At 57.1% G+C, this 17,788-nt stretch overlaps 1 protein-coding gene across 1 annotated transcript; it reads left to right on the forward strand.

Moving 5' to 3' along the window:
• Positions 1-302: 302 nt before the first annotated feature.
• LOC122098844 (repetin-like) lies at positions 303-15,850 on the forward strand. The gene is given in 7 exon segments (XM_042669329.1): positions 303-359; positions 453-562; positions 14,235-14,391; positions 14,701-14,934; positions 14,970-15,145; positions 15,432-15,752; positions 15,754-15,850. Coding segments are annotated over 7 exon segments (1,152 nt in total).
• Positions 15,851-17,788: the final 1,938 nt, after the last annotated feature.

Consider the following 17,788-nt stretch of genomic DNA (forward strand, 5'->3'; position numbering starts at 1 on the left):
TGTGCAGGAACCACAGCTTAGCAGCAAAAACAAGATTGGTGAAAGATGGGCAGGTGATCCCACAGCCACCTGGCTTGCAAATACAGGCAGGCGTAGCTACGCTCCTGGCTGATCAAGGAGATTGCCGATCAAAATTAGTCCGAAGAGATAGAGGTCTCTTTTTATTATTAATAAGGGGAGAAATCCATAATCAAGAGGACACAATCGTCATGAAACATTTATACACCCAATGCTGTGAAACAAATACCGCGGGACTTAAAAGCACAGAGAACTCAACCAGGCGATAAACTCCCTCTGTCGCCATGAACTGGGGGTACGGAAATGCCATACATAAGCAGATCTACAAGAAGCGGGGAGCAGTAAGTGATACAAAGCCCAGGACCTGACGGAGTAACAGGTGAATCTGAGACCTTTAGAGAGCGAACACCGGCACTGCTCGATTTCCCCCCCAGGAAACAGAAGGGGAAGTCTGCTACCTGCTACCCAGCTCTCCAGGTAAAACGGAGCCCCCAGTTCAGAGGAAATGCCTGGCACAGGCAGCCAGTTTCCGAGCATTTCCAAGGTGTGGGCTGCCCCCCGCCCCCAGACGTGAGAAATAACACAGCGTAAACATCCAGCGCTTCCAGGGCAGTAATGACAAGGGAGAAGAGAGAAAGCGAGACGTCACCGTTTGGGAGGCTCTGGGAGGCTCTGGGAGGGGGGGGGGGGCGTCGTAGTTTCTTTTCATCCTGATTCAAACAAAATGGCTCTAATAAAACACAATTTGAGGCAATCAGCAAGTTTGACAGTGGCTGAGTATTAACTACTATTAAGTCATTATCATTAATGTTTCAGAGGCCATCCCTGCATAGCACTTGTGCCAAAAAAGTCATTTATAAGCGAAGACATGTTGTTTTCACACAGAAGAGGGTCTGCAATCCGCATTAGGACACATCGGAGGAGAAAGGGCGAGGCTGTAGATAAAAGCAGCTCACCCCCACGCGCCCATCATTATTGAGGTAATAACTATTCCAGGTTTATTGGGCTTTACCTCAACCTCCATTACCATCACCACCGCCATAAAAAGTTTTAAAATTCATAAAAAGTTACAAAACATTTCCGCTTCCTCGGCCGCTGCTCTCGCTCGCTTACGTGGGTGCATTTCTCCTTGAATCGAGGTAAATTGATGAGCGGTGTACCCCGTGGTACCGTTCCATTGTCTTCTCCTCCAGGACTCGGTGGGGCGGGAGTCTGGCCTCTGGGCTTGTTCTCCATGGGATCCACGCTGTGCGTGGGGCAGTGTCCCCACCCCCCCACACCCTAGAGCCCCGCACTGAGAAAAGACACGCGGCCATGCAGCGTGTCTGTGAACCTTCAACCTCTTGCTGCGGGATTGGTCTGTCTGTCTGTGATATGCGGGGGGGGGAGGGGGGGGGGGTTGCAGATCCTGCTGTCTCAGCAATGGCAGCCACTGCCCACCTTCCCAGAGCCTCAGCCTTGTACCACCAGCCCACCTGCACGCAGTCCAGGGGGGTTTCTGGAAGCCACCCAAAGAAGCATCTCTAGGACGCACCCTGAGCTGCAACTCGAAGGTCCCTTTGGTTCCTGTGTCCGTGTTATAACATCTAAACCTCGGGAACACCGAAATGTGGAAGTTTTTCCATATTCCAGCCTCCGGCCCTGTGCAGGAATTCACACGGGCAGCCAGCGAAGAAACTACAAAAGAAGAAATCAAACCAACAACAACAAAAGCAAGAGACTTTAATAGCTAGGCTGGATTCTCTGAAAATACAGATTAAAAAACAACAACAACGCCGTCTACCTCTCCCTAAATTCTCTCTTTTTTTTTTTTAATAAAAAAGGCTGGAAGTTAATTCTTGTGCAGCAAAACTTTGCAAAAGAAACCTAAATTCCCTTCTCCACAGAAGAGCCGCTGACGTGTCTCAGCCCACGGCCGGGTGGGTGGAAAGCAGCCACGTTGCAGGAGGCCGAAGGACCAGGGAGGAGCAGCAGCCGGCTCCGTCACCATGGTAACTGCACGGGGGTGTGGGTATCTTTTCCCACGTGATGGAGCTGGGCCGTCACACTCCTTACACACCGGGCAGGTACCAGCCCTCCCTTCCCCTCCCCTCCTCTTGCCCGGATGGCTTTTCCTGGGGCCTCTGTCCCCTTGGAAGGAGACCTTGTGGTTGGGACAGAGCAGTCCCGCCTCGCCCAGTGTCTCTTGCTAAGTACCCTCGTTTTCCAGGTCACCTCCAAAGCCAGGCCTGTGAGACGGGGCCCAGGGTTTCCTCCGGGGGTGGGGAAGGCAGGGGAGGGCGAGAGAACCTAATTGATCTATGTTCCATTGTGCTGCCTCCGTCCTGCAGGAACCAGAACTACATTAAAAACCACGCTTCACGCTTTGGTAAGAAGCGAGTCAGCTCTGGATTCAAATGAACGAGGCTCTCCAGCCAGGCCCTGGGTTCTGGCCACTTCAGGCAGCCTGAGCGCTGGCTCTGTCCAAAGCACCTGGGGTGGAAATGCGAGCGGCGTTGAGGACAATGCGTTAAACTCCCACAACGCTCTGTTCAAAAGGGAACACTGCGGCTCCGAGCGTCCAGGGACACCCGCTCCCGTGGTGCGGTGGCGTGTCTGCGGAGGGCCCAGGGGGCACTAAGCGGGGAGGGGAAGAGGACACGGCTGGGCCGACTTCAGCTCCTCCGCTGCTCTGCAGCCCGGCCCCGGTTCTAACCCAGCGAGCTCAGAGGGGCCTGGAGTGACTGCTGCTTCCGTTTTTGCTCATTTTTTAAAATCCCAGCACAGCCGGTGCTGGAAGGAAGCATTAAGTCATCTCACTAACGTACGCTGGGATCGGTGATGGCTCTGAATCCCTTTTCTTTTCCATTTGCACTTTTTGCAGGGACCTGCCGATCCTGCCGACGTTTACTTGTTCATGCGCTATCTTTTATTTGAGCGCTTGTGTTTTGGGTGGCTGGGGACTGAGCTCGGGGCCCTGGCTTGCCAGGCAGGCGCTCGCTCTGTCACTTGGGCTAGGTCGCAGTCTCACAGTTTTGTCCAGCCTGCCTCGGCTCGCGGTGATCCTTCCCCTGCCATCCGACCCGCTGGCGTCACGGCTACCAACCGCCACGCCCAGTCGGGCAACACTTTTTTTTTTTTTTAACAAAAAGACAACTTTTCACCTTATACCACAGTTGGTCGGAGTTTCACGTGCTGCCTCCAGCCAATGGGCACTCAGAAGACTCCTGAGGACAGACAGATGGACGGGTCCCGCCTGCCACGCTGCCCCCTGGAGGGGCCGGGGGTCTCTCGGGAGAGGGGTCGCATGCTGCTTTTTCTACATAGAATCGCAAGAGCACATAACAATCCCTGCATGTACCAGAAGTTCCATTTTGCGGTGTTTAAAGAATCAAAGCCGTGGGAGGCCAGCGAGCTCGTTTCTCTTTTCTGACTTGTATACTTTCGGATTAACGTACCACGAAAACTGGGATTTCCTCTGGGGATTAAGGGCTGATGCCCGTCAAGAGGACCATGGGGACCACAGGGCCACGCCCCGGGCACAGACACGGCCTCTGAGCCGGCTCCTCGCCCCTACCCTGCTCATCCCTCGTCAGACCACACTTCCCACCGCAAGTGCAACTAGAGATGCTTCTGGGTCGGAAAGGATGCTTTTGTCTGCAGCCCACAGAAAACTGAACACTAGCTTTAATAAACAAAGATAGAGTTCTGTCAAATAACAGCATCGCCAGGGGAGATCGCTGGGGATGGACAGAGAAGCTCAGCGCTATGTCCGGAGCTTCAACATTCCCGGGCTGTTTGCTCATGTCCCACCAGGCTGCAGCTGCTCAAGCCATCACAGCCTTGCTCCAGGTGCAAAAGGAGAGGGAAGTCGAAGCAAAGATGGTGCATTTGTAAAGACAAAGCCTTCCTCCACATTTCATCCCCCAGCCGACCTTGGCTTGTCTCACTGGGTAGAAGTATGGACGCATCATCTAGAAGGGCCTGGGGAGGAGGCGGTCAGGAAACGCCACCCTCCTCCCATTGCGGTCCCTTCGCCGGCGCTCTGGGCCTGACGCGCAGCCAGCATCTCCTGATGCTGCTCCTATTCTTGTCCCTGGCTTCCCAGTTGCTTCCTCTCCTTTCTGGAAGGTTCCGAGGCTGTCAGGTTGCAGGCTCTGTGACAGCTCTGTCCTCCCAGGCCCCTGTCCCTCCCTCCCGTGACATTAGTTCAGCCACAAGCCGCCCACACTGCAGCCCACCTGCTCCACCCAGCACTGCCCGCCGGTGACCACCTGCGTGGCTTCAAACGGCCGCTGAAGATCCCCAGCGGGGCCCAGCCTGGGCAGGCTCCCCAAACCCCGGGGGACGGGCTGAGGGCCGGGGCTTCGGTGCATGCTGGGGAGGGATGAGGGCTGGGGAGGGGTGAGGGCTGGGGGGGTGAGGGCTGGGGAGGGGGTGCGCGCTGGGGAGGGGTGAGGGCTGGGGAGGGGTGAGGGCTGGGGAGGGGTGAGGGCTGGGGAGGGGGTGCGCGCTCGGGGGATGAGGGCTGGGGAGGGGGTGCGCGCTGGGGAGGGGTGAGGGCTGGGGAGGGGGTGCGCGCTGGGGGGGGTGAGGGCTGGGGAGGGGTGAGGGCTGGGGAGGGGGTGAGGGCCAGGGCTTCGGTGGGTGCTGGGGAGGGGGTGAAGGCTGGGCCTGTTTTTGGTTTTTTCCATTTCTTTTAATAAAATAACTCTAGAGCAGAAAAAATATTCACGAGCTGGGAAAATACTGGGGAACGAGTTGCGATTCCATGCGGCCCGTGATGCTGGTGGACAGGACGGCATCGGCGTCGGGGGTGGCCACGGCCCTTTACCTCCGAGCCCCACGGTGCTCCCACAAGGCGGCCGAAGGTCCGAATCCGCAGGGCCCCATCCCATCCCACAGCAACCCTGGGGTGAGCCCTGTCCCCACCCTGCTTTTACAGAGGGGAAACTGAGTCTCCGAGATAGGAAGGAAGCCCCGGGCCCCAGGGCACTTCCCCAGGGCGACGGGAGGCCCAGCAGGTTCATTCCGGCTCCCTGCCACGAGGTCACGTGGGACCGCCAGGCAGCGCCTTCTGAGACCACCTGGAATTAAACCCATCAGAAACCACCACGCAGCTCCGCCCCCCTGAGGGCCCAAAACGTCTCCTTATTGACTCATCTTTAACTCAGCTCAGCAACGCCAAGTCCTAGCTCGACCGGCCCACGCTTTCACCCTCACACAAATGACCGCAGAGCTGGTGCCTGCGGCTGCCGTCCGGGAGCTCGGCCAGATGGCGTCCTCGGGGCTGGGGGTGGGGAGAGGCCAGAGGCCTCCTCCGTGTGCATTTCCACGGTGGGTGAAGGCTTGAGGGGAAGGGATGGAGGGGCGGGGGCAGGGGGGGGGACAGAGAGGGAAGGGAGGGGAGAAGAGAGCAGGCGGGAGACGGAAGATGCTCCCTCGCCAGTGCTCAGGAGACCCCAGCCAGCAGCTGAGGCGGGACCACCTCCTCTTTCGCCCGAGATGCCCAGCTTTGCCCATTTCTGCCTCCTCTTTGTCCTCTGTGCATGACTTTAACGACCCCAGCCACAGATACTGTTCTGGAAAGCGTGGAACGCATGGATGGGGGCAGTTCTAAGCCATCAAGCATTAGGGGGTGTGTGTAAATCTGTAAGGCTTCCTGGCTTTCATTCAGGTCTGTGAACCACCGCACCCCCCCCCGCCCCTCCCTACCCCCCCTCCCCCCACAGGACCAAGCATGTCTTTGTGGTCCCTTCCTTCCTCATCCAGCCTCAGCCGCAGATAGGTTTGCCTTCCCAGGCGTGGTGAGCAAGGACACAGCACAACTCTGCTCCCTTGCCCGCAGTCCCAGGTCCCTCCCCGGAAGGCCGGGACTGTGTGCAGACCGAAGCAGCCACCTCGGCGCAGGGCCCTCACGCTTCCCCCATTAGCCGCAGGTTCCCCCCGTTCCTCCTCCTCACGACCCCGCAGGGGCAGGAAGATGTGTTTCCAATTTCCTCCTGCAAATGAGACCAGGCATGCTTCCGTGGGAACACCAGCCAGGAAAGATTGAAATGCGGAGGAGCTGCGTGGCTCTTAAGGCTGACTTCAGCCCACGCCTCCGTTCTTGGGTGTTTTCTATGCGTGTATCTAAATTATTTTCCTCGCTTCCTTCCCTCTTCCCTCCGTTTTTGGTCCTCCCCACCAGAAGCCCCTGGGTAGGTGGCCTTGGGGCCCATTGTACAGTGTGGAGCTGTACACCAAGAAAGGGCTTCACCACATTAAATACATACAGATCCCAGAGCCAAGATCCGACATTGTTAGAGGACAGCTCCGCGCCAGACCCTGGGGTCTGAGAGACCCCAGCTCGTGAAGCCACACCACCACGCGTGGCTAGCTGAAGGATGCGGAGGAAGAGCACGTTCCATGTCTAGGAGCTGACCGCCCGTCAAGCGGCAAGCGTGGAATGTCCTGGAAGTCTCCCCCTTTACAATGGAAGGCATTCTCGTCTGCAGACATGTTTGTCTTTCCAGGATTAACAACGCCCAGTGCCGGACTCTGCGTCAGATGCCAAGAAGGACTCACTGGGGAGGCTGCCCGCTGCCCGGCCTGCATTCACGGTTATTAAAGAACGCGGTTCCTGCTGGAAGCAGCTCTTTAACTGGGTCGTCTCTTATTGGCGTTGATGAGTTTTAAATCTAGCGCCTTCCCCTATGCCATTGCGAACGCTGGCGCTACTTTGCACATCTTAATGAGGGCAAAGTGTCGGGTGGACTGTCCCAAGGTGGCAGTTCAAGCAGGAGCTATGATGTCCCTGGACACGCTCCTGCCCTAGGTTCACCTTCATAAACCAGAGTTGTGGGAGGGGAGGATTGGGGGGGGGCTCTCCCAGGTGCCTTGGCCTGAACCCCAGGGAGAACCGGCTGCGACTTCAGTGTCTCCCGGATCACAGGCCTTGACTTGCTCCCAGACTGGACCACCCATTCCTCCATCATCCTTTGCCGTCGAGTTTAGACGTCCACTGGGACCATTGCTGAAAGTAGAAGGGCAAGGCCCGCGCGGGGCGGCGTCTGGGCCCCGGGAGGCCTCCGGAGAGCATGGAGGAGCTCAGCGTCAGGCCAGGGGCCGGCAGGGACAGAGAAGGGAGGAGGAGACCGTAGTGTGTCTCCAGTGATGCGTGTGTGTCCTCTGGCAGGCGCGTGGATTTTTCTACCAGCTCTGGTGGACCTGTGATGTGGCCAGCGCTGGTCTTTCCCGGGCTGGACATCCGTTCAGGGGGGAGGGGATTTGTCTTTCCTCTGCCCAGGGCGCCTCTCGTTTCAATCATGCTGCCCGTGCACTGGAGGCCAGCACAGCTCCGTCTCCAACCCTCCACGGAGCGTCGGAGAACGTTTTCATTTGGGTACAATTATTTCTTTAGGGTGCATGCATGGAAAGGGACGATAAAAGAAAGCCACCAGAGCCGGGACACACCCGGCCGTCACTCTGGGCACTCAGAGGCATCTACGAAGCAGTCCAGGAATAAGGAGAATGGCTTCTAGAAGTTGAGCGCTTTGACTGCACCCCAGGACCCTGCCTGCCCCGGCAAACCGCCAGTGTGGTGCGGTGGGCGGTGTCACGCCTCCCCGCCTAGTTCTCCGAGGGTCCCGGTTCAAATCCTGCCGACTATAGCAAGAGAAAACTTGAATTAAGATACTGTAGTGGAACAAAGCAAGGCCCAGTTCACAAAGCTGGGAGCTCCAAGAAGCAGCGCAGTTCTGAGAACTGCAGCCAATGATGGTCCCAGGCACGGGTTCCAGAGACTCAGGAAAGGGCTCAGGGAGCCCTCCGTGGGCTCCTGTGTCACCAGCCCACCAGCCACGCTTGGATACGGCTTGATTACCCACTGGTTTCCAGACTTCCCGCAGCCAAGCAGATCTCGGTGACTGTGATTCAACGCAGCGTTGGTGTGGTCTACTGGGCCCAGTTCAGAATCTGATCCGAGTCAATGGCCCTTTGCAGAACTTTATTTAACAGGAGAGACGCGTCAGGACCTGGGTGGGCGTCCAGACAGACAGACAGAAGTGTAACGGCCCCGTGAAGAGCTGGTTCCATCTGTAATGTTGCTGTGCAAGTTCCTAGAAGTCAGCTCTGTGCTGCAGTCTCTCGTCGGAGCCAGGTGCTCACCCAGCGTGGTCTCAAAACCCTGGGCTAAAATGCCGCCTCGTTCTGGGAGCCACTGTTCACCGACGGAGGCTGAGTGCTGATGAGATCCTCGGCACGGGGGCTGCAGAGCGGGGACGGTCAGCAGCGCCAGGGACAGCGCCCCTCAGGTCAGCTGACACCGGGAGGCGATGGGGACACAGGCGGGGAGAGACCCCGTTCTACACTCACCCCCCCGTTCTGCCCCAAGACGACCGTCCACATAGACAGCGGGCCGCTCTATCAGCCCCAGAGATTCCCCCGAATCCCCCTGGGCCTGGGCCCCTTCAGACAAGCCCAGATGTGGGCTATGCCCTGCCCTGCCACCTGTGACTCCTGCTGGGATGACTGCCCGAGTCTACAACTTGGATCTCCACCTGGCTCCACCCAGGCCTGGCTGCCCGAGGGCAGGGACGCTGGAGGGCAGGGGATGATGGAGGGCAGGGGATGATGGAGGGCAGGGGATGATGGAGGGCAGGGCCTTTTGTCTTTGTGCCCTTTGGTCTGGATGTGTACTGCTGCTCGAAGAGTGTTGACACGGGCCAGGTGTTCAACAAATGCATTATTTATTGAATAAATTCATATTGATTAAATATTGAATAAATGAATACATTCTTTGTGCAGCGTATAATTTCATGAATTTTCTTTTCAAGATGGTAATTCGGTTACCTTCCTTTGACATTGTGTGGGTGTGTGTGCGTGTGTCCTGCCATTAAAGTCCAAGACAAGCACGTATTTTTCAGATCCTGGGTCTCTAGCACTCTATTAATCTGTCTGCCTCGGTAGCAGAATGTGAAATTCAATGAGTTCCAGGGCCGACACAGAGTTAAGTCTAGGGATGAGAATAGTGGTACTGTACAAAGCGACCTTGTCTTCGACCACCAGAGGGAAGGCTGAATTCAAACGTTAACTCCGGAGTCAGGGAAACAGTCAATCAGGACAGAACTCATCTCTTCCTCAGGTTTTCTACACACCTGAGCTCGCGAAACATTGTGCGAGAACACGGCTCTCATTTCTCACCACGTTACTATCGGGGGAGGGAGCAAGCGCGCGGTGTTCCCCTGAATCAGAGAGACCCCTCTCTGAGCCCTGTGGTGTTCCCGGGCCCGTATCTCATGTGTGGAGCTTCCTCTATGTCCTTCGCATTCCTCCGCATCTCCCCCACCCCGCGGCGTGTTCACGTCACCAGCTCACAAACGCGTCATCGCTCACGAGAGGGAGGAAGTCCTGTCATTCTCAACAATCGCCCTCCGGCCACACAGCGCTCTCAGAAGTGTTCAGCCTTGGAGAGGAGTCTAGAGGCCTGGGGACAGGAAGGAAGCTAAGCAGAAATGGCTGGGGCCTCCCAACGCCGCCCAGGCCCCGGAGTCGACGCCAGTCGACTCTGATGGATCGAGGGACCTTGAGAGATGATGCCACGTGTTGAGAGCTGAGGTGGAGCTCCCTTTCCCCTTTCTTTCTGAATTTCATGTCATTGAGATAAAGCACGGGAGCCCAGAAGCCAGCAAAATGCCCCCTTTTCCTGATCACTTCTCAGACGTGCCTGGCAGCCAGCCGGGCCTCCAGCCGGCAATCACCGCGGGGGGCTGGGATGGGGTGGGGGTGGGGGGGTTGAGGAAGAGCCAGGAAGGTGGGGGAGGCAGCGCCAGCCCCTCCCTTCTCCTCATCCCATTAACCCGCGTCTCGCAGGCCTCCCTGACCGTAACTGAGGATGGGGACTCGCAAAGGCCATGGGAGCAGAATCGGGGATGGGGCTGGGGCAGGGCTGGGGGGGGGCAGGGCTGGGGCAGGCCTGGGTGGGGCGGGAGGGCCGCGCTCGGGACACACCTCTGCGGGGGCAGATGGAAAGCGCGCCACCTCCATCTTGCCGCCTTTGGAGACTCGCGCCATCCAGAGCTTTCTGCAGATCCAGCCCCCGCTAGAGCACCCCAGCCCGTCACACCGTGTGGGATTTCTCATTCGGAGCGGCTCTGTTCTGTAAGTCTCACAGGGCTTGAGAGCCCTGTGGAACTGGCCACATCTTGCAGTGTCTGGCCTCAGCCCGGCCCATGGCGACAGCTAGAAAAATAAACCCTCAAGCCCTTTACCGGGCAGGACTCCCTCCCACTGCCTCTGCAATCGGGGGAGAATGGTGGCCAGGCTCACACAACCGAGGGGCTAAAGGAGGCTTCCATCCGTCTGTCCAGGAGAGGTGCGGTGCCTGCAGGGAGGACTTCAGGTCCTATTTGCAATACGTTTTATCAACGCTCTGTTGCTTTTAAAAATGCCTCCTTGGCCAGCACAGAAAGAAAGACTTCTTGAAACCAGGAAGTTACTTGGAACAGAGACTGTTTGTGTGAACAGTTGGGCCGGGAAGATTCATTTGTAGATAGGAAAGGAGATGCGGGCTTTCAGGGCCTTACTCTTCAGAGAACAATGGATTCTTTCTACAAAGTGAAATGTCATCTGTTTTCCACAGCAGAGAGGCCGCGCAGCTGAACTGGGAAATTAACTGCAAAAATTGCAGGAGTGAGGATTGCTGATACTGGACAGATTGGCTGTTCGGTTCCGTTCCTGTTTATTTCCATGCGGCCGGGGACGGGTTCCAGCTCCATCCCTGGTCCCCGTCCCTCTCCTTTGGCAATGTGGGGTGGGAAGCCCTTCCTGTGGACTCACATCCAACCGGTGGCTAAGTTCCGAGAAACGGAGGTTGTAACCCGGGGACTACACAAATTCACAGATTCATTCTGCAGCCCGACTTTCCATTTTAATTTGTTTTCAAGTTCTCAAGGCAAGGCTCAGGCTTTACTGACCCACTTAGGTATCAGCTCAGTAGATTCCTATTGAAATATGTATTTGGAGCTGCTCCGAGAGCCGGGGTGGCAGATGGAAGTTAAAACCGAGCCCCTGACCCCAGGGCCTTCCATTCGGGATAACGGGGCCGGCGATAAATCAGGGCACAAACAATAGAATTGGAGGGTCAGATGCGACACTTGTAACATATCAATAACTCGAGAAGGAGGAGACAGGCTGTCCGCGAAGGGAGACCTCTGGTAGGCAGAGCTGCGGTAAAAGGCCATCAGGGAAGCAGTCTTTAAACAGGGCACAAGAGGACCAGGAAGAGATGGCGGCCCAGAGCCCAGGCAACGCGTGTGGTACCTGCAGAAAAGACGCCAAAACACCGCGAGAACCGGACGTGCGGGACTTGAACACCAGGCAACGGCGGCCTTTTTCTTAAAGTGGGGTTAGGAGAGTAGCGAGATGTGGTTAACCCTAACAAAGGGCGTGGAGGGGCAGAAAAGGTTTGTATCCGGCAGCTGCTCACATTAAAGCTCCACGCGGGACGCTGGACTCGCTCACACACAGCAAGGCGTGGTGGTGCATCCCTGTAAACCCAGCATTCAGCGGCTGGGTCAGTAGAATCCTGAGAAGAGATGAGATTTTTCCCCAAACCGGAGGGACGTTGCCTGGGACCCGAACAGGCGAATGCAAAGGGCCCGCCTGTCTGTCGACTCCCGACCCGAGAGTTCTGCGTTTTGCCTGCGGAGTAGCAGCGCACCAGGGACTGTGTTGGACTTTCCAGCATTGACGTCTAAGATAACATTCTGGGCACGCGGGTGCGGGCGGCCGTGTGAACCCTGGGTCCTGCTAACCAGGACCGAGTAAAACCTCGCAGACCCTGCTTCTCCGTGTGGAGACACCGTCCGGGAAGGGGCCTCCCCCCCACCGCACCCCCCCCCAGGTTGCCCTGAGGGCTAGCCTCGAACACACCATGAGCGTGAGGTTATCATCGTTCAGCTAACGCTGGCCGCGGTGCTTACCAACATGCCTGCCATTGTGACCACCGGCTTGGGTATAGCCGTGGATAATTTCTCCCTGATCAGCACCATTATCATCACCATCCTCATCACCCATCTCTGCCAGATGATCATCACCATCATCACCTTCACCACTACCACCACCATCATCATCACCACCACCGCCATCATCATCATCACCATCATCATCATCATCACCACCGCCATCACCATCATCATCATCATCATCACCATCATCATCACCACCACCGCCATCATCATCACTTTCACCACTACCACCACCATCATCATCACCACCACCGCCATCATCATCATCACCATCATCATCACCACCGCCATCACCATCATCATCACCTTCACCACTACCACCATCATCAACATCACCACCACCATCATCATTACCTTCACCACTACCACCATCATCACCTTCACCACTACCACCATCATCATCATCACCACCACCGCCATCATCATCATCACCATCATCATCACCATCATCATCACCTTCACCACTACCACCATCATCATCACCACCACCACCGCCATCAACATCACCACCACCACCATCATCACCACCACCACCACCATCATCATCATCACCATCATCATCACTACCGCCATCACCATCATCACCATCATCATCATCACCATCACCATCATCATCACCTTCACCACTACCACCACCATCATCATCACCACCACCGCCATCATCATCATCACCATCATCATCATCACCACCACCGCCATTAGTCCTCTCATTTTGCATATTTATCACCTCATTTCCTCTTTAGCACTGTTGTTTGATTAAGCATATATGCTCTCCACTAATTCCACTCCAATGACAGAACAAATTCCATTTTATTGATTGATTGATTGATTGATTGCCAGTCCTGGGGCTTGAACTCGGGGCCTGGGCGCTGTCCCTGAGCTTCTCTTGCTCAAGGCTGACACTCTACCACGTGAGCCACAGCGCCCCTTCTGGCTTCCTCTGTGTTTGTGGTACTGAAGACTTGAACCCAGGGCTTCCTGCATGCTAGGCAGGCACTCGACCACTTGTCCACATTCCGGCCTGACAGAACGAATTATAAAATTTCAACTTCAACACAAACTCTAGCTTGTCTAGTGTAACCAACCCATGGCCGTACATGAACACGTCGTATCTCATTTATCACGCAGCGTCCCTCAGCGATGTGTGTGTCCCTCACCTTTGTCTTGCCAGGAAGCACAGTTCATGTTTGGCTCTGGTGATTATCTTCTGGAAATGCTTATTAAGGTGTGGTGAGGCAGAAGGCACAAGCACTGTCAGATCCACGCCCATGTTCACCGGAGCACACGGGAAGAATCGCTCCAGCGTGTGGTGCTGAGAGGCACCTTACTTAAAACACAGCTGACGTGTGTACAAGTCATGGGCCAGACCCAAGATGGGAACATGTATCGTGAAGTTCTGTTTTTTCTTTTGTTAAAAAAAATATGTAAATGTGATATACAGTGACCTAAGTCAGGAATGAGCACATTTCTTCTTTTTGTCAATTGTGGGGCTTGAACTCTGGGCCTGGGCGCTGTCCCTCAGCTCTTCAGCTCAAGGTTAGAGCTCTACCACTTGAGCCACAGCGCCACTTCTGGTTTTCTAGTGGTTTTTATTGGAGATCAGAGTCTCATGGACTTTCCTGCCCGGGCTGGCTTTGAACCGGGATCCTCGGATCTCAGCCTCCTGAGTAGCTAGGGTGACAGGGGTGAGCCACGGTGCCCGGCTCACATTTCTTTGTGGACAGTGTCGCCCCCTCCCTCAGCCCCCCAGTTACAGGTAGCTCTGTCTTGCGGTCTTTTTCCTATTGGTAATGAATGCTTCCTCAAATGGTATTCCCTGTATTATGGGTTTCACTTCCTCCTTGCCTGCCTGACCTCTACCCAGTGCTTTGGGAGATCACGGATGCCCAGCACCTGTTAGTGGTGTGGGTCCAGTGCTCTGGGAGATCATGGATGCCGTCTCCTGTTAGTGGTATGGGTCCAGTGCTCTGGGAGATCATGGATGCCGTCTCCTGTTAGTGGTGTGGGTCCAGTGCTCTGGGAGATCACGGATGCCCTGCACCTGTTAGTGGTATGGGTCCAGTGCTCTGGGAGATCACGGATGCCCTGCACCTGTTAGTGGTGTGGGTCCAGTGCTCTGGGAGATCACGGATGCCCTGCACCTGTTAGTGGTGTGGGTCCAGTGCTCTGGGAGATCACGGATGCCGTCTCCTGTTAGTGGTGTGGGTGCCGCGTCCTCTGTGTTTTCAGCTGCCCGTTCACAGTTGCCTTCCGGTTTCATCACAACGCACTGGAATACCCAGAGGCTTCCCCAGGCGCTGCAGTCTCCGTGTCACTGCTTTTTAAGATGTACATCCCTTGTCCGCATGTCAGTAAAGACACGCCTGCCCTCTTCGTGTTTAGTAAGGTGCGTGGGGCGCACGCGCATGCGCGCCTCGGCTCCGGAAGTCCTCCCTGGCGGCCCCGGAAGTCCTCCCTGGCACTGCTGGGCGCTTCCTCTCTTAACCTGCACGAGGGGCCTCGGGGAGAGCAGGGGTGGAAGGGGACGGGCCAGGCCTCACAGACACGTCCGTGTCTGCCCTTTAGCAGTCTTTATTGCCTCTCGCTGACCAACTACTCCCCCTTGCTCGCCCCTGCTCACCCCTGCAGGGAGAGCAGGGCCGGCAGGACTCACCCCTGCAGGGAGCACCAGGGCCAGCAGGACTCACCCCTGCAGGGAGAGCAGGGCCGGCAGGACTCACCCCTGCAGGGAGAGCAGGGCCGGCAGGACTCACCCCTGCAGGGAGAGCAGGGCCGGCAGGACTCACCCCTGCAGGGAGAGCAGGGCCGGCAGGACTCACCCCTGCAGGGAGAGCAGGGCCGGCAGGACTCACCCCTGCAGGGAGAGCAGGGCCGGCAGGACTCACCCCTGCAGGGAGAGCAGGGCCGGCAGGACTCACCCCTGCAGGGAGCACCAGGGCCGGCAGGACTCACCCCTGCAGGGAGCACCAGGGCCGGCAGGACTCACCCCTGCAGGGAGAGCAGGGCCGGCAGGACTCACCCCTGCAGGGAGAGCAGGGCCGGCAGGACTCACCCCTGCAGGGAGAGCAGGGCCGGCAGGACTCACCCCTGCAGGGAGAGCAGGGCCGGCAGGACTCACCCCTGCAAGGAGAGCAGGGCCGGCAGGACTCACCCCTGCAGGGAGCACCAGGGCCAGCAGGACTCACCCCTGCAGGAAGCACCAGGGCCAGCAGGACTCACCCCTGCAGGGAGAGCAGGGCCGGCAGGACTCACCCCTGCAGGGAGAGCAGGGCCGGCAGGACTCACCCCTGCAGGGAGCACCAGGGCCGGCAGGACTCACCCCTGCAGGGAGAGCAGGGCCAGCAGGACTCACCCCTGCCGGGGGAGCAGGGCCGGCAGGACTCACCCCTGCAGGGAGAGCAGGGCCCTCAAGACTCACCCCTGCAGGGAGCACCAGGGCCGGCAGGACTCACCCCTGCAGGGAGAGCAGGGCCGGCAGGACTCACCCCTGCAGGGAGAGCAGGGCCGGCAGGACTCACCCCTGCAGGGGGAGCAGGGCCGGCAGGACTCACCCCTGCAGGGAGAGCAGGGCCGGCAGGACTCACCCCTGCCGGGGGAGCAGGGCCGGCAGGACTCACCCCTGCAGGGAGAGCAGGGCCGGCAGGACTCACCCCTGCAGGGAGAGCAGGGCTGGCAGGACTCACCCCTGCAGGGGGAGCAGGGCCGGCAGGACTCACCCCTGCAGGGAGAGCAGGGCCGGAAGGACTCACCCCTGCAGGGAGCACCAGGGCCGGCAGGACTCACCCCTGCCGGGGGAGCAGGGCCGGCAGGACTCACCCCTGCCGGGGGAGCAGGACGGCACGTGAGGGCTCCTGCGCTGCGTCTCCCAGGCCCTCGTGTCCCTTGTGGCCCGCGGTGCTGCGTGGCCAGCCCAGCCCAGCCCAGCCCAGCCCAGCCGACACAGAGCGGCGCCCACAGGCTGCACTGACACCGGTGCCCGTCCCCGGCGTCCTCTCCCTGTGGAGGGGGAGCACTGAGGTCTCCCCGCAGCCAGTGCGGGGGACAGAGCTCTGGGGAAGCCCAGGGCGTGTGTGTCCTGAGCACGCAGCACAGGGGGCAAGCTCAGGAGAAAGACCCGCACCCAGGGCCGGCCGCCGCCCAGCGCCCGCAGGCTGGGAAGCGATGCCTCACAGACAGAAAGCTGACGAACACAGCTGTTCCCATCAGAAACAGAAGCAAAACCCGCTGAGGAGGGGCTGTGCATAGACATAAATGTAAGGAAATCTCTCTGTCTCTCTCTGTCATTCTGTCTCTGTCTGTCTGTCTGTCTGTCTGTCTGTCTGTCTCCCCCAGAAGGGACAGGAAAGGTTGCATCTTTTACCCCTAAATGTCCCATCACAGCCTCTGAGACCAAGAAACTACTCAGTAAACGTTTGAGTTAAATTACAGCATTAGAATTAGATCATCTATAAAATGCACTGTAGGTCTGATACTTCATATTATCTATCCTGTAGATGACCACAGAAGATCCTATTATTCTTCATTTCGGATCTGTGAACTGTCAGACTTCCAACTCCGGTTTAATTCGCAGTCTAGCCGCCTTTGGTAGAAAGTTCCCTGTGATTTATTAAACCTGCTTATCCGGCGCAAGGGTAATTCATCACGCCCGGCCCCGAGGCTCTGTCTCTCCTTGGGCCTGAGGAGGTGTCCAGCCAGCTTAGCTTCCAGGAACTTCAGCCCCTCTTACTCCACACACACCTGTGCCTCGTGAACATGGGAGCTTGGATTTTGCCATCCAAATTGGGATGATGGCCTCCTAGATGTGGCGGGGAAGGGGACGTGAATCTACATGTGGAGGGAAAGTGTACACACACACACACACACACACACACACACACACCACCCAGGATGAGACTGGAAAGCGCTTCTGAAAACCTACCACAAAGCTCCACTGCCTTCAACGCACCCAAGCGCAACGCCACTGCGTTCTCTTGGTGCTGGGAATCGATGAACACAGAGGCCCATGCTAGATCACTCCTCCCTCGAGCACGGCAGCCAACATGTCTTTGGGGCAAAGAAAAATAATAGGAAATGGTGGTAAAGGAACCTCAGCCTATTTCCTGCAAAACCAGCCCCACCGGCGCTCACCGAAGATCACGGTCCACAGCACGGCAGCAGCATGTTCCTCTCGACTTAGGAAGGGCGCAGGGGGCTGGGAAATGGTCTTCCTGCCCCTCCTACGCATTTTCGTACAGTTACAGAAATCCTAAGATGGGTTTTAAAAAAATCTTGTGGAAACCCCTTACATTTTACTCACCAAGTTGTATACTCAGTCAATACCTACCTGCAAACCGCTACCAGTTCCATGTAATTATCATTTCTTCTCAAGGACAATCGATCCGTTACCTGCTGACATCCCTGGCTTTCTGCACAGCAGCGCTCAGAGGAACACCGGCAAGCTCGGTGAGTTCCCTCAGAAGCAGTAAGGAGCTTTCCGCTTTGCAGAAGTAAAAGCAGGGTGTGTCAGACACGTGCGGAAGAGAGGAGAGAATGCCAGCCCACCAGAAAAATCTCGCATCCGAAGTACAAAGCAAGACGCGTGTCCGCCTCTAACCAAGACACACCCGAGGAGAGGGCAGAGCAAAGGGGGCATGAGGAGAGACGCCCGCACGCGTTTCCCTGAAGATGTGTGCCGGCCCTGGAGCTCAGGAGAGGCTGGCTGATCCTCAGAGATGAGGTCTCTACTGTGTGTTAGCTGTGCCCGTGGATTCTACAGGAAAACAAAAGAAGATTCCTCTTTAAAT

Source organism: Dipodomys spectabilis, unplaced genomic scaffold (genome assembly GCF_019054845.1).
Source record: "Dipodomys spectabilis isolate Male_0828 unplaced genomic scaffold, ASM1905484v1 ptg000494l, whole genome shotgun sequence".
Lineage (NCBI taxonomy): Eukaryota > Metazoa > Chordata > Mammalia > Rodentia > Heteromyidae > Dipodomys > Dipodomys spectabilis.